At 33.2% G+C, this 24,103-nt stretch overlaps 1 protein-coding gene across 1 annotated transcript in view; it reads left to right on the top strand.

The window, feature by feature from the left end:
• LOC145693290 (alpha-tocopherol transfer protein-like) overlaps positions 1-24,103 on the top strand; it is a 57,340-nt gene that overhangs the window by 21,126 nt on the left and 12,111 nt on the right. Inside the window, exons 2-5 of the mRNA XM_081769142.1 lie at positions 16,070-16,251; positions 18,792-18,883; positions 20,013-20,163; positions 22,189-22,382. Coding sequence (XP_081625268.1) covers positions 16,077-16,251; positions 18,792-18,883; positions 20,013-20,163; positions 22,189-22,382 — 612 coding nt within the window. The 5' untranslated portion in view covers positions 16,070-16,076. The remainder of the gene's footprint in view (positions 1-16,069; positions 16,252-18,791; positions 18,884-20,012; positions 20,164-22,188; positions 22,383-24,103) is intronic.

Genomic DNA, 24,103 nt, shown 5'->3' on the forward strand with positions numbered 1-24,103 from the left:
GACCGAATACTTTATGGTCATCTGGTCAATAATATCAACCCCTTATTTAGTAGTGTTGTAGAAGAAAACACTTTCTGGAGTTTTCTTGTTATTGCTGATAATTTGACGCCACCAGATTGAAGAGGGGAGAGAAGCAGAACGTTCTTTCTTTTCTTGCACTGGTAAACTGTAAGAGTTATTCCCTTGTGATCGTACATTGCCGAATCATAACATGGCTGTTGAGACGTTCTAATGGCATCAGGTATTTCTCTTCTCACCTTATTCAAGCTACCAACAATGGTTATTTTCTTCTCCTGGAGTTCCTTTGCAAGTTTGAGCGAAGTCAAAAAGTTTCACAGGTAACATTACGACCAGTGTTAAAGATACGTTCCACTAATTTCATAAGAACATAATCTGCAAGCCGTTGGTTTTCTGGTCCCTGTTCATGCTTACCTAAGTATGGAGATGCATTTACCATAAATTGTTCTCGATGCGATATTGTCTTGGAAGTTTATTCAGTGAAAATTCACACTTCTGATGTCCAAAAATAAAATCTTGTTTACTTGACGCAACAATGAGACTAAAATACTTATAAAGCACTCTGGTCACGTGTTACAACAAAAGACTAAAACTAGCATAAACAGATCTTCAACAACTTTTGCAGTGCAAATTAGCTCAGTGCAGTGCAAAACAGTAAATATGATCACAGAATACAAAATGAAAGCTCAACTTTTCTTAATGTAAGCTAGAGTATCAATTTGACACTTCGGGCGTTTTTAACAAATCTGGTCATACTTTCCTTAATACTCAAATTAATTGGGCACAGGTTCTTTCCCGTGCTCATATTATTATTCTGCAAAAAATCAAAAAGTTTCAAACCTCTAGCCTAAGAAATAAATATTTTATTCATGGTTTTACGACAAGAAGTATCAAAATGACACCTTCGGGCGTTCTAGTGTTAAAACCGGTTAAAAAGAATATATCTTGCCTTGTTTAGGGGTTATGTTAAATAGCACATATTATACTGAACTGAGCTAAAACAAACTGAAATACACAAAAATTATAGGTCCTTGTCATAATTGCCCCGTGCCAGAAGTGCTCCACGTCACCCTATCGAGACCAAATCTGAAACTAAGTTTTCTATACGAATCTCTAGGAAGAGGGTATCAAGTTTCTTCCTACCCTCAAAAATAAGGGTAGTGAAATAAATAAAGTGTTATTTTCTCGAAAAGGTCTCTAAGGCTTTTGTTCATTTTCCATAAATGAATATTCAGCAACTGCATAAGTCGTTTCTTTAGCAAAAAATCAAAAGGGCTAGTTTACTCCTGGAGGTGAATTTCTGCCGGAGGCAATTTTGTTCATATTTTATAAATAAATGTTCCGTTACGAAACCTACCATATAGTATAAATCATTTTTCATTTTAAAATTCAGAAAGGGTAGTTCACTCTTGGCAACATGTTTTCCCTCATTGATTTTTTTTTTTTTTAAACGACTCAGGCAATTTTGTCCATATTTCATAAATAAATACAATATTAATATACGTAGATTATGGTAGAAATAATTTTTCATTAAAAAAAACTACAATGGGTAGTTTGCGCTTATGAATGAGTCTTTTCGGCCAATTTGGTCAGAAATTGCTGAACTGATTTGGTGTAGTTCCATTATTAAATATTTAATTCAAGACTAGCTGTAGAAAACATTGTAAGTGGCACCTTGAAATTGTTTGACTTATTTTATTTTTTAAAATATGTTACTGCCTTAGTTAGATTTTCATACTTCGTTATATGCTAGGTTATATTTCTAAGCAATAATATTTTCTATTTTGTGTGGATGGATCCGATAATTAGTCATTTTTAGTATCATTTTATTGTTCATTGTTTTTAAAATTAATCTGATTCAAAATCTTAATATAATAAAGTCATGTTGTGTTTAATCAAGAATCAGAGAAAAAGTAAACATTGTCATGTAGTAAGAAATTACGCATGAGGTTGTTATTGTTTATATGTCGTCTAGACATAATTATGATGAAAAGACAGAAATTAAGAAAAGAGCTTGTAAGCTCTATGATGATGTAAAATATTTGTGTATTCAGCTTTGTTCACAGAATACATAATTTCGGATATGACATAATATGCAGACTAGCAGAAATAAGCTGTCTGAGAATTTTGGACATGGCACAACAATGGAGAAACGAAAGTTTCTAACAGCTATGACATTTTGACGTCACTCCAGAGTTGAGGAGACACATTCCATCGTCTGGAAGATGAAATAAAAACCTATTCTTTGTTGCATTGTGAGGGAAGTTTGGATAGAGCGATTCAAGCGTGAACATCCGAGGAAGAAGTGAACGAGGTGCGTGAAACCTCGGTCTCAGGTTCGAGACCAGACGACCTCCGGTTGTCGGTTGACACCTGGACACCAGACATGGAGTACCCAGTTCCAAATCGTCTCCCATGGTTTAGACAACAGGAGTATCAAGGTATGTTATCGGCTGTGTTGTGGCCTATGTTTAAATTCTCAGAAGTTTGTAGGTTCTGAATCTGAGAGTGTCATGTTATATCCAAACACTTAACATCACACGTCACACTTAACTTATTAAATCAGAATATAATTGTTATTTAAAGTTATTTAATGTCATTCATTTAATTATAACCTCTCGCTAAATTATGGTTTATTCCTGTCCATTCCGGATAGTGGACAGAAGCGATCTAACTGCATCTCATTAAGCATTCTTCATCCCCATTATTCAGGCAACAGATGCAGGGAGGTTGTCATTTGTGATATTTGGGCACAATTTACTATCTTTTGTCTCTACTGTTACAGTAACTTTTGCTTTTGGCACTTACATTGTTTTCTATAGCGAGTCTTTAATTTATAATTCTATAATAGGTATAAATCATTTTGTATGAAACGGAAAGTTTAGTGCGGTGTCCTGTATACCTTTTATTTTTCTCATTGTTATGCAGAACAAAAACACATGGAGCAAACCTATCATTAAACGTTAATTTTAAAAAGTAAATAATGAGACAGTCGATTGACTATATTTCAAAAGCAGTGTTTAGTTATATTAGAAGTTTGCTAAAGTATCACTAAAGTACGTATGAATATTTGTCACAATAGGAAAGTTTACTAGTCCTTCAAATAAAAATAAAGAGCTAACGAGATCATCGGCCCCAGGACCGTATCCGGGGGGCACGGGGGATGGGCCCCCTAAATCTTTACTACCCCCTAAAATTATCACAGTAGGCTTGCAAATGAACTATAATATGGTTGGATGGCCCCCTTAACTTCTACCGGTCCCCCATACATTCTTGGGTTGGCTACGGGTCTGTCAGCCTCTCTTACCCCATCCCTTTCTGAACACCGGATTATTGTTGTTGTTGATTTTAGTTTAGCGTCCCTTTCAGCAGCGAGGCTATATGAGACGTGGACCTACTGATTAACGTGGAATCCGAACAGTAGCGTACGCAGGAATTTATCTCGGGAGGGGTCCAAACTCAATAGGAGGGTATTTTCCATTAACATTCCTAAAATTACCCCTAAAATTAGGCTAAATTTACACAAAAGTCGAAATTTCGGGGGGGGGGTCCGGACCTCCATGACCCACCCCCTGCGTACGTCCCTGAATCCGAACCACATGAGCTCCCGCCGGAAACCGAACCCGGGTCACCAACGCTAAAGGCGCGTACGCTAACCGCTTAGCCACGAGGGAGCTCAACACTAGGGGTGTTCCGGATTCCGGAATTCCGGAATACTTCGGAATGAAAATCTTAATTCCGGAATCGGAATTAAAAATTTAGTTATTCCGGAATTCCGAAATCTCAGAATTCCGTAATTTCGGAATCTCGGAATTCCGTAATTTCGGAATCTCGGAATTCCGTAATTTTGGAATCTCGGAATTCCGTAATTTCGGAATCTCGGAATTCCGTAATTTCGGAATTCCGTAATCTCGGAATTTCGGAATCCAGAAAGTTCATTCCGAAATTTCGAAATCTCTAAATTCCGGAATTTCGGAATTCCGAAAGTTCACCTCGAAATATCGGAATTCAGGAATCTCGGAATTCCGGAACTTCAGTCAGAAATTTCGTAATTTCCAAAACTCGGAATTCCGGAATCTCGAAACTTCAGCTAGAAATTTATGAATTCCAGAATATGAGGACTTCGGTTCAGCACTTCTGAATCTTTGAAATTCGAAATTCCCAATAACGGTACGTCGATCCAGCATATCGGAATCTCGGAATGCTGAAATGTCAGCATCTGAAATCTTCAAGTAACATGATTATGAGATAGACATCAACACTCAGACAATGTAAGGATGAAACTTACTCTTTTTTACTCATTGTCAGTGGCGGCAATACTCCGTCTTTCTGCAGAACGAAAAGAGCTGAAAAGAAGGACTCATTGAACAAAGTGTAAAGACTTCATTTACTGGTTCTTGTCTTGTTCTAATGTTCTACCCAAGGGCAGGCTCTAACATGTTTATACATCGTTGCTAGCTGGGTCACTAGTGCAATACGGATAGAGCAGCGTTTCCCAACCGGTGTGCCGCGAATGGGTCACTGGTGTGCCGCGAGGAAATCGGAACAAAATTATTAATTCTATAGCAATCAAATTGCAAGACATACAGAAAAAGGTATATTTGTATTTCAAATTATTACTATGAATCTAAAATTTAAAGTTTCATACTGTGTTACTTTTCTGTAGAACATTTTTCTGTACATTTCTAATTAAAAAAAAAAAGTATTTGTTATCATTGTTATGACCATTATTGCTTCTTTATTGTTGCAGACTATTTCGTAATTTGAAATTTTAAAATATTATTCAATCCTTCCGGCAAAGTAAACATGCATACGAATTACCTATATTTGTGTTTTAAAAGTAAAAGAGATTCGTTTGTTCGTTCGTTATTTAGTGATCCTCCTTCTTAATGAAAGGTTGGATACAGTTTTCGAAAAAAAAAGTGTATTTTTAACAACTTGAGCCCTATATCTGATTGTAATTGTTTTCTATTTTTAAATTAAAATGAAAAATAAGCATAATGATTTACCACGGGGAAAAAAACAGTGGTCTAGCTTTCTTCTCTGTGAGAAGGATGTCATTAATCAGACAAAAATAATACAGTATTTTATATTTTCAAATAATAATAATAATAATAATAATAATAATAATAATAATAATAATAATAATAATAATAATAATAATAATAATAATAATAATAATAATAATATGTGTGCCGCGAGAATTCAAGTTACCCTGAAGTGTGCCGCAAGTTGAAAAAGGTTGGGAAACGCTGGGATAGAGTATCGACCAGTTTCTTCCCTGCGTGGCTTCAAAATGCAGAAATACAAAATGAAAAACTTAGAAACAGGGTGAAGCCATAGATTGCTAGTTTCGTATTCATTACCTATATATTTACTTGCACACTTGAGCCGATATTCACCCTCGTACTCCTTAATGTTTAGAAGCCAGGTTCTGGATACGTAGCTGAAATGCTTGTTCTGCGCACGAAGAGATTTTAGATTTTAGAAAGGCATACGACTCGGTTAGGAGAGAAATATTATACAACGTTCTTACAGAACTTAGAATACCGAGAAAGCTAATTACGAGATAATAAGCTCGTAGATTAATTAAGATATGTTTAAATGAATCCCAAAGTAAAGTCCGGGTAGGAAAATTTTTGTCCACGAGCTTTCACGTCGAAAATGGCCTGAAACAAGGAGATGCGTTGTCGCAATTATTATTTAACTTTGTTCTGGAATACGCTATAAAGAAAATCAAAGATAGCAACCAGGGCCTACAGTTGAACGGTATTCACCAGGTTATGGCATATGCTGATGATGTAAATTTAATAGAAAATGATAGGAGAACAATAGAAAGAAATGCAGAGATCTTATTAAACGCTTACAGGGACATGGATTTAGAAGTAAATGCAGAGAAAACTAAATACATGGAAGTGTGTCGGGACCGTAATACGGAAAATTGTGGATGCGTTAAAATATTAAATAATACTTTTGATAAAGTGGGTAGTTTCAAATATCTAGGATCAATATTAACCGAGGAAAATCATATTTACGAAGACATTAAATGTCGACTAAAAGCAGGGAATTCGTGTTACTATTCGGTGCAAAATATCTTGTCCTCGCGAATTCTGTGGAGGAATTTGAAGCTTAAAATATATAAATCGATAATCATCCCTGTTGTTCTGTATGGTTGCGAAACATGGTCGCTTACACTGAGGGAAGAACATAGACTGAAAGTATTTGAGAACAAGATCGTGAGACGAATATTCGGACCCAAGAGGAATGGGAATGGGGAATGGCGGAAACTTCATAACGAGGAACTACATAATTTATACGGTCTACCCAACATTGTTAGTGTCGTCAAGTCTAGGAGGCTTAGGTGGAAAGTAGAAAGTAGAAACGCTAGAAAGTAGAAACGCTTTCAAAATCTTGACTGGAAGACCAATCGGAAAACGACCATTAGGAAGACCTAGGCGCAGATGGGATGACAATATTAAGGTGGATCTCACAGAGATTGGAATACAAAGTAGAAACTGGATGCAGTTAGCTAAGGATAGAAGTCAGTGGAGAGCTTTTGTGAACGCGGCATTGAACCTCCGGGTTCCATAGGCCATAGAATTAGTTTAGTCATATGTGTACCAAGTTTGGTTGAAATTGCTTCAGGTGTTCCAGAATTATGCTGGAACAAACATACATCCATTTTTATAAGACAAAGCATCTAGCTCTTCTCCCTCATAGTTTTCTTAGTTTTTATTTTCTTGTATTAGGAAAACAACTTTTCAACGAAAACATGTGGTTCGGAGCTCACATACGTAGTCGGTCCCGTAATTAGCTGATAGCAAATAGTTTTTCATAACGTAGGTTTTGCATAATGCTATACCATAATTATGTAATTTTTGTAGATAGCATGGCACAAAAATTAATTCAATTATACCATGATACCTTTTTTAATACACAAAATGAAAACTTTCCTTAATGTCAAATGTATTTTGCGTTAATATAAAGAAGAAATAAAAATATGATAGATCTGAACTGAGGAAGATTGGAAATACAATGTAGTATATTTGTAATTACTGTATTTAATATTTGTAAAAGCAGTGGGAAAATATACAATCAATCTAGCTTTCAACATAAAGTAATAATGAAATGCCATATCAATAGAATGTTAATCCTCTCAAATTTCTTTAATTTAAAGGAAACCTATAATTTTAGTTTCTACCGTAATTTTTTCTATCAGAGCTTTACATAATAGCGGATTCTTACTCTTATAAGTTAGGCTACCTGTTCATAAGATCAATTAAATAAACAAACAAAAAATACCTTATTATGTTTAAAGATGTTGGTTAATGCAATATAAATTTCGTATAAATTTTCATAGATTAGAATAAATATACATTATTACAATTAATTTACAAACTAAAAAAATACACATTACCTCAAATCCAATACTATCATTGTACATTTTAATACTTTTCTGAACACGGTACTCGCGGTTATAGAACAACCTTTATTTCGTCGTACTCTGATGTATAAAATCAGTTCTTCGATCCCGACTCGTGGGAGGATAGTTATGTTCGCGAAAATTTTCAAAAGAATAAATGTTTTAGAAATTAGAAATAATATCCTATATATTTGATGGATGCCATTAAACCTGATTGTATCTGTAAACTATTTCTACTACAAAATGTTACTTTTGAAAATTTTTTTATCCTTTCATAGCGTTTTCAGTCTGGTTAGTTTCACTAGGACATATGTAAAAGGCAGAATGGAAATGTACATTAACTACAAATTAAAATAAAAAGTACTTATCACGATGAAACATAAGGAAATGTTATACAAATAACATAATAACAATATATATTACGCATATTTAATATGTAACACTAGAAAACTAAGAAAATGTTATGCTGTACAAACAACATTTTAAATACGAAATATTATGAAACTTAAGAAATATATTAATTGAAATATTATATTGAAATAATGTATTAACATTATGAAATCAAAGGAAATGTTATTTGAATAATATACAGATACATCTATGCAGTGATAATGACAGTGGTGACTTTACCCTTCTCAGTAGCTTAAATTCACCGTACCTTTGAAAATAAGAAAAAAACAGATACACAGACCGACAGAAGTATTGGAATAATACGTATAATTAATACTTTATTTGCATTGTATGTATTATAAACAACATACATCATATTTGCTTAGTAGTGTTGAATTTGTAAACATATAAACGTTACCATTATGGGTCTCCGAAACTATATTTAAAATATCATAATGCATGTATTTAGCATACAATATATAGAGTCTACTATATTTCTCCTGCGGTCTCACTTATAGAACGACATAACGTCTCCAAACGAGTAGACACATGACTGGATGCATGTTTTATGCCCCCACCACACAGTCGGTGATTTCATACTGTGCCTCGCAACAGCAGCTCGCAATTGTAGTGTAAAGCTAAGGATTCACAAGTGACATGGGGTGTAAAGGTAAGGAGACAACAGTCGAAGAGAGAAATGTTGTAATTAATCTGTACAAACAACACAAACCACTCTCCGAAATTGATAGTACAGTCAACAGAAGCAAAATCATGGTGTTCTCCATCATTCAGCGCTTCAAACAGACTAATAGTGTTGTGAATAAGCCGAGATACGCCGCTCCTTCTAAACTTACTACTAGAGACAGGAGCCAAACGAGCAGAATCCGGCATCTGAGATTAGAGGAAGACTTGAACAATATTCTGACACTGTGATGCACACAGGAACAGTTGGACGGGTTTTACATAGTGCCGGTTACAATGCCAATTTTCCTACGAGGAAACCATATGTCAATTGTGTGAATTAGAAAAAGAGTATAAAATTTGTTAACCTGTATAGGGGAAGCCAACAGAATTCTGGGATCTCGTTCTCTGGTCGGATAAAAACAAATTCTGCTTATACAGGGGTGATGGACGTGTTACAGTGTGAAGGCTATCAAATACAGCTAAGAACATGGTAGCTACAGTGAAACATGGAGGCAACCGTGTGATGGTATGGGGATGTATGGCTTCATCAGGCGTTGGGGAACTGGTGCTCATAGATGGAATCATGGAAAAGTTTGAATACAAGAGAATTCTTGAAAACAATCTTAAGAGGAGTGCACAGAAGCTAGAATTGGGAAATGGTTATTACTTCCATCAGGACAATAATCCAAAATATACTGCGGAAATTATGAGGCTTTGGATGGTGTATAACACTCCTCACACTTTGAAGATACCAATCAAATCACCAGATTTAAATCCTACAGGGAACATCTGGAACGAGCTCGAAGATCGTGTTAGGAAACATCACATTAGAAGTAAGGACCATCTGAAAGAACTTCTTCAGAGTGGAGAAATATGAACTCTGCAGTCAGCACAAAAAAGTAGAGACATGTTAAAAAGTTATCGTAGTAATCCATAGAGAGGGGAACATAACTAATTACTAGCTGTTCTCTGCTGAATGCTGATATCCAGATGTAAACAAACTATTTTCATCCTTTCTGGTAGTGGAAATAAGTATCCGATGCTTTTCATGATTTTATATATTTAGTAGAAGACTCAAATTTATTTTGTAGCAGTTGTAATTTTGTCTACTTTCTTTGCATACCTATAGAAATGATAAATCTAGTAAAATGTTTATGTTAGAATAATTATGTCGGACTCTGTACTTCGTGTTGATTTATGAATCCCCTGTTATACTAAGCCAGAGATGTGAAACAATGAGAAAATTTAGCTTATATTCAATAGTATTTTAAAATGTTTTGGGACAATAGCTTTGTTCATGGACAGAAATATTAACTGCCCAGCATGCTCAGCGGTAAGATTATTTGTGTACACAAATATTTTCTCGCTAATTTTGTTAATCTTGAAAGATGGTGAGAATGATTATTCCACCAAAGTAGTGGCTCTTCCTCCAAATCTGCATCCCTAAGGCTTAAGTACAGGTTCAATTATTCTATTTGACTGCCTTCTTTATCCTGTCACCAAATGTCCTGCGTTTTAGGCAACTGTCTAATCTTTTAGTACCAACATTCCCTCGATTATCTTTTTTTTAGGATTTCCTGCTGGAATAAGTCTCAACTTATACAGTACTCTACCTTTTGTTATCTCAATATTTTTACCCAAATTATCTTCTTTAAACCTGAGATCTAAGAAAGCACAAATCTTCTACAGAATTCTGCTTCTTTCATCCTTCTCGAATCGCGATTTCAGAAGAGACAAAATTTCCATTTTCATGCTTCTTTCATCTTCTTTGAGGCTGCTTCTAAGATCTGTTCACTATCTCCCTCTTCAGTCAAAAAGTCATAGAATGAAAGATGTGTTTCCTGCGTACTTGCTTCATCTTGTTATGATATATCGTCTTCAGTTGAGATTCTTCGACTTGAAAATGTTTTGAAATTTGTTCATATGATGGCCATATGTCCGACGCTGTAACAGATGTTTCTGCTGACATACCGTCACAAAGCATTTGTAAGGATGATAATAGTTAATAATTCTAACACTGGTATACAACATTTTGCTTATGATTATTTCTAGATGAATTTTTATGTATTTTGGCCCCTTGAACACGAATCTGGCACTTATATTTATGTAGTGTCAATATTTTCAATGATATAAGCATGTTTTATTTTTCTCCTATACTGATTTATGCAGAGCAATTTGCGTGCTTTTATTTCGATACTCGCTAGGTTTTATCGCATTTGTTATTAAAGATAATTGTTTGGAGTAGCAAATAGAGAATATAAATTCTAAAGATTCACAGCAGAATTGTAAATTGATTAAATAGAGTTATTCAAATGTGAAGCTGATTTGGAGAAAACTAAATATGAGGAACATTAATGGGACGTGTGTGGAGATTTCAAAATTGTTGGTTTTCTTCTTGGGTTGCAAAGTGGTTATACTAAATATCCGTGCTTTCTATGTCTGTGGGACAGCCTGGTAACTAACCAGCATTATGATAAAACCGTGTGTCCTGAAAGAATGGAGCTTATTCCAGGAACACATAATGTGATAAATGAAGCATTAGTGCCCAAGGAGAAGATTCTCATGCCAACATTACATACTAAGCTGGAATTGGCAAAACAATTTCTGAAAGCTCTGGATCACAATTCACCTGCCCTACAATGTATCAAACAAATGTTTCCACCTTTATCAAAGGCAAAAGTTCTGGCTGGTACGAGGGCCTCATATTTTCACAGGGCCTCAGATTTATGTCATGCTTAATAGTACTACACTTAAACAAAAAATGACGGAGTTGGAAAGAAACGCTTGGGAAGCCTTTTATAAATTGGTGACGAGATTTCTTGTGCATAACCGAAGTGAAGCGTTTGATCACCAAGTTAAGACATTCATTGATCAATATCGAGCATTGGGATGTAGAATGTCTTTAAAATTACATATGCTTCATTCATACCTGGATTTCTTTAGGGAGAATTAAGGAGATGTTAGCGAAGAGCACGGGGAACGTTTGCATAAGGACATTCAGGTAATAGAAAGCAGATACCAAGGAAGGTGGGACTGTGCAATAATGGGTGATTATGCTTGGGGTTAGTCCGTGACGAAGTGAACGTTTCCCACAAAAGACAAAGAACCACCAATCTTCACTTTTGACTATGGAATTCCAGTACCTGATGAACACTTTCCTCCAATCTCAAGTACTTTTGTATATATTTTTATACGAAATGTAATATTCATATATTTTAGTATTCATGTATTGTTATGTAGCTTTTTGTTATCCAGAAAGTTGATGTCCAAAATGTGTGTATTATGTTTGTAGTTCAATGTTCCTATAAGACACAATTGTATAATATATTACTGTTTGAGTAAAATCTGATATGCTTATATCATTACAAATTTTGACATTACGAGAAAATAATTGCCGTACTCGTGTTCAGCGGGTGCAAATCATTAAGAAACCAATGAAAAATCAACAGAAGCACGACTACAAAGTTTGTTATGCTTGTAGTTCAATGTTCTCATAAGATACAATTGTATAATATGTTACTGTTTTAATAAAATCTGATATGCTTATATAATCACAAATTTTGACATTACGGGAAAATAACTGCCATACTCGTGTTCAGTGGGTGCAAATCATTAAGAAACCGACGAAAAACAAACATAAGCACGACTTTGATCAAAATTTGTATACCAGTGTAATTAATAATCATAGTTAATAATTCTGTTTCTTCGTTCTGAAGGATAAGATTTTTATATATTGTTTGAGACAGAACTTTTGCTATTTCTTCTTGGCGTGTTAAAACTACCAGCATCAAAAGGAAAGTAAACAATCATCTTGTTGGCGTGCATGACGGAAGTATTTTACTCAGAAGGCCTAATGCATTTTACTCTTCTTGCAGCGCATGTCTCATTTTCCTGCTTTGACTCATAATTTGTCTGTTTCCGAAGGTCCCTGTAGCTCAAGGGCTTTGTTTACTCTAATATTTAAAGTATGGCCGAAACAACTCAAAGATTGGAAATCGCTCAAGTCAACAATGGCCTTTACAATATTGGCACTACTGTTGTTACACAACGAACATTTTCAGTTGGTATTTCCCACATATCTATACTAAAATATAAAGCCTCCAACAGATTTGATTTCGGAAAATCGGAATTCCGGAACTTCATCGCAAATATCGGAAGTTCGGAATTCCGGAACTTCATCGCAAATATCGGAAGTTCGGAATTCCGGAATCTCGAAACAAGATCTGAAATTTCGGAAGATCGGAATTCCGGAATCCAGAACACGATACTAAATTGCGGAAGGTCGGAATTCCGGAATTTTAAAACTCCATCGGAAATTTCTAATAATCGGAATTCCGGAATTTCGAAATTCCGAGATTCCGAAAATTCCGGAATTCCGAGATTCCGAAAATTCCGGAATTCCGAGATTCCGAAAATTCCGGTATTCCGAGATTCCGAAAATTCCGGAATTCCGAGATTCCGAAAACTCCGAAATTCCGAGATTCCGAAAAACGGAATTCCGAAAAATTCCGGAATTATCGACATTCCGAATTCCGGAATTCAAATCTCAATTCCGAACACCCCTACTCAACACCCGATTAAAAATTAATTTTTATTCATTGCAGTGAGTAGAGTGTGGAGTGAAACCTTCTTTTAAAAATGCACCTACTGAGTAACAGGAATACAGAAAAGAAAAGAAAAGAAAGAAGAAGCACCGGATTTAAGCTATCGCTTTAAAATACTACAATATTACTGAACGTGTTTAAGTTATAAAATTGCATTATTAAAATTATAAACTTCAGTCAATTCCTCACACACTAAAGCATGCTCTCCAATGACACTGTATATCACACTTTTAGAACTCTTAATGCCAATAAATGAACGCCTATGAAGTGAAAGAATCAAATTTAGCCAACCGGAGCGTTAACGCGACCTACCGAAAATGACCCCGCAAGCTAGTAGACCTAGTAGCCAACGATTAATGGTTTGGCGATTACTGCTCTAGACGGAAATCAAAATACTATTAACGTTGGTAGTAGAGAGCATAATGGTTCACTACTTTGTTATTAAACTAAGTTTTCATTATAAGCACAACACCTGTATGCGTACTGTGTGCTTGGAGAGCACTCTTTAATTTCTATTACAACCTTCAAGCTCAAGATTTAAAAAAAAAAAAAGAAGAAGAAAAGAAAACTATTGTTTTCCGTCCAAAATGATTAGTTTTAAAGATATACCTTCATTTCGGGTTTACTAAAGTATTTGGAAGAGGTGAAACAGTGATCTTAACAATTTTCATATGTCTTATTTTATTTAATAACTGCTTAAATTATCCTCTTCAACATGGTATGGTGCCTTCAGTCCAATAGTAGGCTGAATTTATGGTTGAGGGCAGGGGCTAAAAGTGAGGGGAAACGCATGGGGACGTCGTCTCCCCGCTTCCATAAAATATCCGTGGCGCTTCCCCACTTTCTTAAAAAAAAAAATCAATTGGTAAAGATAGGCACTGAGGACGGCGTGACGTAAACGTTCCCCTACCTTTTCAGATCCACTTTTACCCCTGGTTCAGGGTCAATCGTAGGCTGATAATGGCCCGATTTATTAGGTCAATTGCTCGTGGAGTTTTTGTCAGAGAAATATGTTAACACATTGCAGAGTCTAGTCATGTATTTAGTACAACTAACAAGTTCAAAAAATGGCACTTTCCAAACTGGTGTTAACTTTGAAATCAATGGATTAGTATGCATGCCTTATATGTAGGGTCTATATGTTTGAGGCTTAATTCCTGGTATGTAGCACAGTGGCTCAGTGGTAGAACGCTTACCTCTGGTGCGTGGAGTCCCTGGTTTGATTTCCTACCAAGTAAGTTTGTGATGGACAACATCGTATGCGTCTGATTTTTCTGGGTACTGCAATTATCTAAAGATTTTTAGATAATTTTCACTTTTTTTTTGGTGTCCGATAATGGCAAAGATTTTTCTTTAGTGTTGATCATCATAAAATATTTCGAAAACATTTGTATTTCGAGGTAGCCGTCTCTGCAGGTAAGTCGGAAATAGAAATTAAAGTAAGCAGATGACCTCAAGCATAACTTAAAAATACCACCACCCAGGTAAGTGTGTGTATCGATCGACCACATTCATTCGACTCTCCAGCCAAAGAGTTCACTTTTTCCTCCTTTCCCTTAAAAAAAAAAAAAAAAAAAAAAAAAACATAAGTCTATTGTATCCTTAATTTCTGGGTCCTTTCTATAATTACAAAAGTTTATTATTTCTTGATGAGTTATAAAATTACATTATTTTTACCTGCATACTAGAAGAAAAAGTTGTATTCAACAGTAGGTGATGATTGCAGTAATTTTAAATAAGTGCATTATATAAGTATATTTCATTTCAAAATGAGAACTTGCGAAGTAATAATAACTCAATGAGTTTATTTATTGCTGCTAGATTGTCTCAAACTGTTACAGGGAGAATCGAAGTGCGAAACATAAGTGTAGTATAATAAATTTATTAATTACTAGCTTAAATGCTCGTTCTTCGCAGAGAGAAAATAGGTTTGTTGTAAGTATTAGAAAGGTATACTTGAACTCAAAATATTAAATGAAATCTTTAAGTTTTACGTCTCACGGTTATGCCGGCTATGCTAAAGGACATGGTGATAAAGAGAAATGAACGAAATCTTGGAATGAAGAAAGTGGGAGGAAACGGAAGAACCCCAAGAAAACCGACGCACACAGTGTTTGTCCACCACAAAGCGCACTTGGCGTGAGCTGGGATCGAACCAAGAACCCCATTCACCAGAAGTGAACGTTCTACCACTGAGCCCTCGCGGCTACCATATTTTCGAACTAAGTTTATTCCACTTCGGACGCATATTTGAATCAAGATAAAATGATAAAAATCCAGCTTGACTCAAGTGCTATGCTCAAAAATTAATTTCAAGCAATGCAGCCGTTATATTTGTGAAATATTTGAACTCCGTTCCCCCATAGAATACCCATTTCAATCAAAGTGTAGTGATACAATCCCAGGTCTACCAAAGTAGTAAGTTAAAAAATGTGTTTTAAACTGTTCAATCCTTACTTTATGAATATAAAATGGGAAATTAAATATTATAGAAATTTCCCTCCTATCATTGCCCTCTTATCCCCTTAGAAATAGAATTCTCGAAAATGCTGCGACAACTTTTTTTTTTTTTTTTAAATGAATGTATATACCAAGTTTCATCTTCCTAATTGGAGAGATTCTTGAACTACTATACATTTGATATAAATTTTAAACCCCCTTTCACCCCTTTAGGTACGTACTTCAATCAAAATCATATAATAATAACCTTGCTTGAAATATACACTATGTTCAAAAAATAATTTCAAATGGTTCAGCCGTTTCCCGTGATGGAAACAAGAACACTTTCAGTTTTCTTTATATAGATTAAGGGAGACTGGCTACAGTACAATAGCACAATGTTCCTAAATTAATTTAATATTAGGTTTTGCATTGATATTACTGCAAGATGTTTATATTTTAAATAATTTGAACTCTTTAATATTCTAAGTGATCCTAATTTTTATTGCAGATTCGATATGCCTCAGCTAGATTCGCTGTTCAGCAGTTTGGGCAGGGAAAATTCTGTATTCGCCACAAGGCGTTTCGAATATCACTTACCGAGAGAATGGCTAAAAAGAGCCGAAACAGATTTGGGGGAGACTCCAAGCATAGCACGCAAAAACATTGCTGCTCTAAGATCTAAGGTATTAGGTAAGTACTTACTTGTGTATTGAACATTTCAAGAATCATTCGATTATAATAATAAAGTGCTGAAATATAACAGATGAGACACTACATCAGAATATTTGTAGAAGAGAAATCTGTGGAATTCACGACGCTGCTTATAATATATTAGTACATCTTGTCATAATAAATGCTCTGAATTTGAGGAATTGTAAAATTAATTTGAAAATGGTTTGAGCTATATTTCTTTTTCTAGTGAGTCAAAATTTACGAGCTAAACTCATTTCTATACTTTTTGGTTCTCCAAGAGAAAACATGATGTTAAGAATTTGGTATCTCAGTTTTTGTTCTGAAAATTGATCTGAAGCTATACTTGGAACATTTCTATTTTGTAGTTAAAAATGTAAGCAAAATTTACTGATGTTACTAAACATTATAGAATACCTGGAAATATAATCGATTCTGACTAATTCTTAATCATTATTATAAACATCGATTTTGAAACAAGATTAAGTTGTTATTGGTTAAATACTTACTTTAACTAAGTATAAAACTACAGACAGTAACGAAATAAATAAATAAATAAATAAATAAATAATAAACATATAACCCTACAACACGAGAAGCACTATGAAATACAAAGAAAAATTTTTAACTTCGGAATCATAACATCCTAGAAGGGAAGAAGCGCTAGTAAAAGTTTTGTACTTGAGAATAATAGTACCCTAGAACACGGAAAGCATTGTGAAATAGAAGATATAAATTTTTGAGCTGAGAAAACATAAGACTCTGCAAAATGGAGAACGCTATGAAATAAAACACGAAGTTTTGAATTTGGATATCATAGTACTCTACAACGTGCGAAGCACTATAGACTAAAATAATATAAGTTTCAAACTTGGGAAATATATTACCCTTGAACATGTGAAGCTCTATTAAATTTTTAAACTTCAGAAGCACAGGACGTTAGAAAATTAAGCGATGAAATAGAATACGGGGAGGGGGAGTATATTTCAATTATAAGCCATGTTATCTTAGCAGGTAGTGTCTATTGGAAACTTTTTTCATATATACACTATGTCTATCCTATTGTTAAGTATCACGATTGAAATAGTGCAAATACTTACAGGAATTAACATGTGCATGATTTAAAGGACATGCGAATTACCCACTTCGTCAGAACATTAAGGGCGAGGCGGGTAGACCTATGAGGAGAAATGAGTACCTTAATATTATTAAATCTACGTGTCCTACCTACTACTGCTATACGTATACCTACTTATTCTAGATCCACTCTGAACTCTAAAAACACATTTTCAGGTGTGAAGTAAAGAGCTATGTAATGCATACTAGTCCATCAATTATTAACATCGGCTGCTGAAATCATGGACAGGCTGGCTTCACCTTTCTTAATTTGCTCTCAAACTTAATACCCAGAGCTACTAAAACTTCACAAACTCCGTCAAATTTAAAGATAGGAAAAATATATTGGTACAGTTGGAAAGCTTTTATTCTGCTCTATCACTTTTACTTGGTGCTTGTTTTGGTATCTGTTATAGTTTTATAGTTATTTTCGATGAAATTATAAGAATATACGAAAAAAAACTAAAATGTCTAAATAGTGGCCGTCATATTTTGAAATGGCAGTACTATGTAAGAACTTTATCACTTTTCTTACTTTCAATATACATTTTCTTTAGTCTCGAATAAAAAGGAAGTTACAAGTTTCATTATATGATGCGATATTCTAGCTTCAGAAATATATGGTATTTCGCCACATTGAATTTCAAATTTCCAACTTATGTCTGGTTGATAGATGTCTACCCAAGATTTTTTTCCATCGCTTACACATGTTTTACTTGGGTCGAAAGAGAAACTTAGTCCACCTCGAAATTCCTATGGGTAATATGGCCAGGGACTAGACTACTTGAATAACTCTATGACAGCAGAGTTCTAGTCTCGAACAAGTGGTACATATTACTTCTTAGCGCATATGTCTCTGAAGTAATAAGAATCATTGACAGTGGTATATGTAAATTATATCCACTCACGGAAAAATTGCCTGCTGCCTACTGTGTTTATCAGAATCCAGACACAACTTAACTAAACACATCAATTAACTGCTGATTATAATAAGTGGGTCGATTTACAAAACGCAAACAATTACTGTGTTGTAAGCTCTAATTTTTCTTAGCAATACTTACTTTGCCCCATTAAACGCTTCACTTCAAGTGACTAGTAAAACTTTTGAACTTAGAAAGCAAAGATTCACTTTAGAACATGGGAAGCTCTATAGAATATAATAGTAAAAGTTTTGAATAATTTCCTTTCAAATGAAAAGTTCACAATGGTCATATTTTGAGGTTATAAATTTGTTATATATTTTAGTCGAAAATAATATTATCTCTGTTTTATTTGCAATTATATTAATAAGAATGAGTAGTATTTTATTAGGAACAATATTTTTTATGAAAAAATCAAGTACTACTAAATTATTTTCCTAACAACTATTGTCAAATAAAATAAATATTGTTAATTAATTTTATTAAATTTCTATTTCATTTCAGCTGACTCCAGTATGTTTTCTCGTATCGACGATCACTTTTTACTTTCCTTCCTTCGTTGCAGAAAACATAACGTAGACAAAGCATTTCAAGCGGTAAGTAATCTTAAATTAAAATAGTTAACGTTTGTAATCGATAGAAATGAAAATATAGTGGGATGATTTTTCCTTTCATGTTCTGCATTCGCGGTGACGTAGTTGGTAAAGCGTCTTCTAACCAACCTGACTGCCCGAGTTTGGTTTCCGGTAGGAAGATGCATTCCCATTGTATCGCTTCCAAAATAGCTCAGGTTCTCAGTCAGGCTCTTAAGATAGATACCTGGGGAAATCTGGGGGTAAAGCGGCTGGATCATGGTGCTCATCACGTCACGAACTTAGATCTACCCAGAGGTATGCCGATATGGAATCGGACACAATTCCCCGTGATATGCATCCTGTGTATGCGTGTAAGTTGGTGTTTGTTTGCTCCAGAAATTGCGTTGACAGAGCGACAGAATTATCGTAAAAGGTTATCCTTCGTTTCCATTATGTCTTTGCTGTTGTGCAGGACTGTCTCAGAAGACGTCCGTATCTTAATTGGTATGTTCTCTTCAAACACTCGTGTTCACTTGGTGAGCTGAGCTACAATAACATCTTCTACCGTGAAGTGTACTCAAGAACTAACGTGTGTGTGACCCCTTTCTACTTTAAAAACATTTGTAATTTTTTTAAAATAAGTTTTGTAACATATAATTTTAATAATCATAAATTTAATTTATTAAATGCATTTATAATTCAAACTCGATTTGACAAAACAACGCGCATTAAAATAGAATTGAAGAACAAAATCATCAGGCTCAAAGCCAAACTATTAAAACTCCAAGTGAGTTCAAAGAACAGAAAAAAATACTTTCCCATATAAATCAATAGTCTAGATAATATATGGCTTAGACACTCAAAACTGTTAACCATGAAGTTGAACTAGTATATTCAAACTAATCTTGAAAGACATCAATATCTTTTTGTATAATATACATACAATAAAATGATTAGGTTATATTTTACCATGGATTTCTAATTGAAGATTAAACCAAACAGTTTCAGTAAAATATTTTTCTAAATGAGCAATGCAGATGAAAACTTCAATTAATGTTATGTGTAAAAATATGACTTAATCTATAATTAGCTTCATATTACATATTTTCTATCTACTAAATTTTAATGTATTATTTTTATTATCATTTAGATAAAGAATTATTATGACATGAAAATGAGGTATCCAAACTATGCGCATGCCGGAACTTTCAGTGAAACTTTTAATGTGTATACGATGGAAGCTCATACAATATTGGACGACAGAGATGAACTCGGAAGACCTGTGTTCATTATTCGTGCAGGTAATTTCATATAAAGATACTAAGACATGGAAAATTACTTTTACGAAATATGTTGTACAAGAATGGATGCTGTTACTACTAATCTCGCTCTATTTTATTTTCTCTTCTTTGAAATTGGTACGCTTTCATACTTTCTGTAATGTGTATATTTAAGTATTAAGTTGATTTCTATTGATATATTTCTGTATTTTATTTATATTTCTATTCAAATCCTATAGTGGTAAGCTGGAGCTATAGGAAAATGCATTAAGTTATACATTGTTTGAAATAATAGTATCGAACAACGGGAACTTTGATTTCTTTTTTGTATCTTTGACTACCGTGTATTGAAGTCATATTAAGTGGATTTACCTATTTTGAAATTAAACTACGTTTTATAAGTTTTGTTTGAATTTTCAAAACTCATATCATCTTCGATTTTACACAAAATTTTTCGTGAATAGAAATTTTTAGATTCTCACTCGTGTTCTGCGTTTCTGAAGAATAGAAACGTAAATGCAAATAACTTCATCTTCGCCGTTAGAACAGCAGCTCTATGCATCTTGGAATATATCAATTTCGTATATTCAGGATCGTAAGTGCATTGATAACTTATACCCGTTCTTTTGTTTGTAACTTTGGAACAGATCGATCACTTTCAGTACGAAAGTCAGTAGATCATAAATAACATTGACTTCAACATATGAAACTTTATTCCATCAATATGTTCCCAAGTTACAGGCTACAGAAGAAATGGGATTATACGTCTAGCATGAATCAGCAGTTAAGTTATTTAAAAAAATATATTTAAATATACTATTGGATTAATATTTACTATTTGAAAACGAAAACGAACCCCTAAACCTTCTAAAAAAATTCTTGTAGAAAGTTACAAATGGTTTGGTCAACCCACTATTCGGCAGTATTAAAAGAATGAAAACAGATTGATTCATCACATCGAGTAATGCAAAATATACACAAATAATGAATCAATTCTTCATGAACTGTGGCAGACAATTGTTACTTTTTTCTCATTTCTTAAAGTAAAGAAGACTATACATGTGATATTGATTTGCGTTAAGGATATTAATTAATTTAAGAGGAAATTTCATGGAAACTTTCACCATGCACTTGCATTGAGAATATTCACTTAAAAAAGATACAACACATACTCTTATCACTAAAAGCTTCAAACAAGACATTAATGTTAATAAGTAACATTGAATAATAATAATAATAATAATAATAATAATAATAATAATAATAATAATAATAATAATAATAATAATAATAATAATAATATGTGTGTTTTCGAACAAGTCAACAGTGGGTTAGTGAAAACATTTGCGGCTTTCTGAGGCAATTTTGGAAACGCTTATAGGCTTTATTTTAAATATCAAGTTTAGTTATTAGTTTACAGTATTCAAAGTAGACTGATCATCACCTTGATACTAGCGATTGTTCTTCTTGTAATATTTTAAATGTATGTCGAATTCATAAAAACAAAAGATGGATCACTGTATGTAGTGAGAGATGACTAGTAGCAACTAGATATTGTACAGTGACAATGATTTTATTTATTAAAATGACAAGTTTCTTAACAATGGATAAGTTTTAGACTGTTTGGTTATTTCATATTTTATATTTCACAATCAAATTACCTTACGGGTAAACATTGTTTTCGATATTACATACTGAATAGTCTATAAAATTGTTTTTATAATGTAAAGTATGTTTGTATTTTGCATCAACAATACGTTTTGAAGAAGACTTAATCCTTCTTCAAATTTTATAATTTAAACAATAAGATTTCAATTTATTTTATAAGAACAATAAGATTTCAATTTATTTTATAAGAACAATAAGATTTCAATTTATTTTATAAGAACAATAAGATTTCAATTTATTTTATAAGTTTATTTCCAGTGAAAAACTTCATTGTTGCTGGAGTTAATTCCATAGTTGCAAATGCAGTGTTTTTAGAAGAGACATGTTAAATTGTCAAATTGTCTGTTATAAACTAATTATTGTTCTTTTCTAATAAAGGCAATGTGGATGTGAACCTAGTGACCGTCGATGAGATGTTTGCCACTATGATGGCCACAATGGAACAACTTATTTTGGACCCTGTCACGCAAGTAACCGGAGTAATCCTTTTCCTTGATCTTGGTGGGTTTGGAATTCACCATGCAAAACTTTTCTCCCCAAAAGTAGTTCGTATGCTCTTAGCCATACTGCAAGTAAGTTTTGATCTTTCATTAATTTAATAAAACATACAGATTACCCACTATTGATCAAAGATAGTACGTAATATCTTGTTTTCTTTTAATTTTGCATTAATTTTTATATCATCTCATTATCTTTGAGAAAATGTTTCAAATTGATATACCTAATTTTAATAACTTAGTGAAGAGTTTTAGATTTAAAAAAGTATTTACTGTTATATCTATTTTACGAAAAAAAAATTGGAAAGTTTATTGCCTATTACATGAAGATATCTTAAATACATCTACATTTAGTAACATTCTATTTATTAATTTTCTAATTAGTAATTAAAGAGCTTGGGATGGATAGGGCTGCTTCACTTTTAGTGTGTTTTAAGATAACAAATAATTCATACTTTAAACAGCACTACGAATGTAACGAAGTTGGAAATATTTAGACATCAGATATATATATTTTATGCAAATTGCTATGTAACTTTATCCATCATTATCCGTTAACTACTTTACACGGAAAGAAAATATGGACTACATTTTCCCAACCCTTCCAATTGAAAGAAATTTGAAAGAATCATTCAGTTAATCGAATCAAATGTCGTATTTAAGTACAAATAAATTCGAACAATCATTGGAGAACCTTTTATTACTGATTAAGGATATATATACCAGTAAATATTTACATCATATATCAGTATGCTTTAAATTTAATTTTAGTTCATTTTTTAATTACATCAATAGTACTACTTTATATTAAATATTTATTAATTTTGAAGACAATAACTTTATCGATAGAGACCTAGATATTTTAATGTAAATGTTACAGAACATCGATGTATCTTCCTTCTTAAAAATTATGTTATTTTCCCTCACACTTGCATTTTTAAATCAAGCCAAAATAGAGCATGAGAAGAGTATAATTAATTTATTTCTTTATTCAAAATTATCATTCAGAAAATAAATACAATTTCTTCCATTTAAATATTGGTCCATTCAAAATGAGAGTGTCTTATGGTTTCAACTTACTGTCAAAATATTTATAATTGTTATATTCCAAAATTTTCTAAAAATAAAACTAACTCTAGTTAACAACTCTAATTTAGAATTCTAAAGCATAAAAAAAATTTTATTTCTGCAGCCTGAAATATTAATTACTAAAACACGAAAACACACACACACACAAAAACAGAAATCTAGGTGCTCCTTTATGAAGTAATATGTTATTGAAGTATTATTCAAAAATTTAATTACAATGAACAACATATAGTTGAAATGATCTGAAAATATGCTTTTAAAAATTACACAAAAAGCTAATAAAGAATAAAAAGCTCTAACAAACTAAGAAATAATTCAACAAAACATTGTCGTAGCCTTAGCACTGCTTCCTTTTTAAATTTCTCCTGAATTCAATAATTACTACATTATCACAATGAGAAAAGCATTGTTTTCACTGAACATTAGACCATGGAACATCATATACATCTGCAAGCGTTTCCATGACTAATACATATTTGTTATACACATAATCAGAAATCATTAAAAAATAGAATATAGATCAAAAGTGTCGTTATTTCTTTTTTACGTAAATTCTTTTAAATCCAAACTTCTAATACGTTGTTACGTTCAATTGAGCAATTGTTTGCAGAAAAAAGTACTTCTCCGGTGTTATCATGAATGCAAAAATTCTACATTCCTACTTATCAATCTTTACATTGTCAATTTTCAAACTTAACATTTATTCA

The sequence above is a fragment of the Thermobia domestica genome, chromosome 8, assembly GCF_964235325.1.
Source record: "Thermobia domestica chromosome 8, izTheDome1.hap1.1, whole genome shotgun sequence".
NCBI classification, from domain to species: domain Eukaryota; kingdom Metazoa; phylum Arthropoda; class Insecta; order Zygentoma; family Lepismatidae; genus Thermobia; species Thermobia domestica.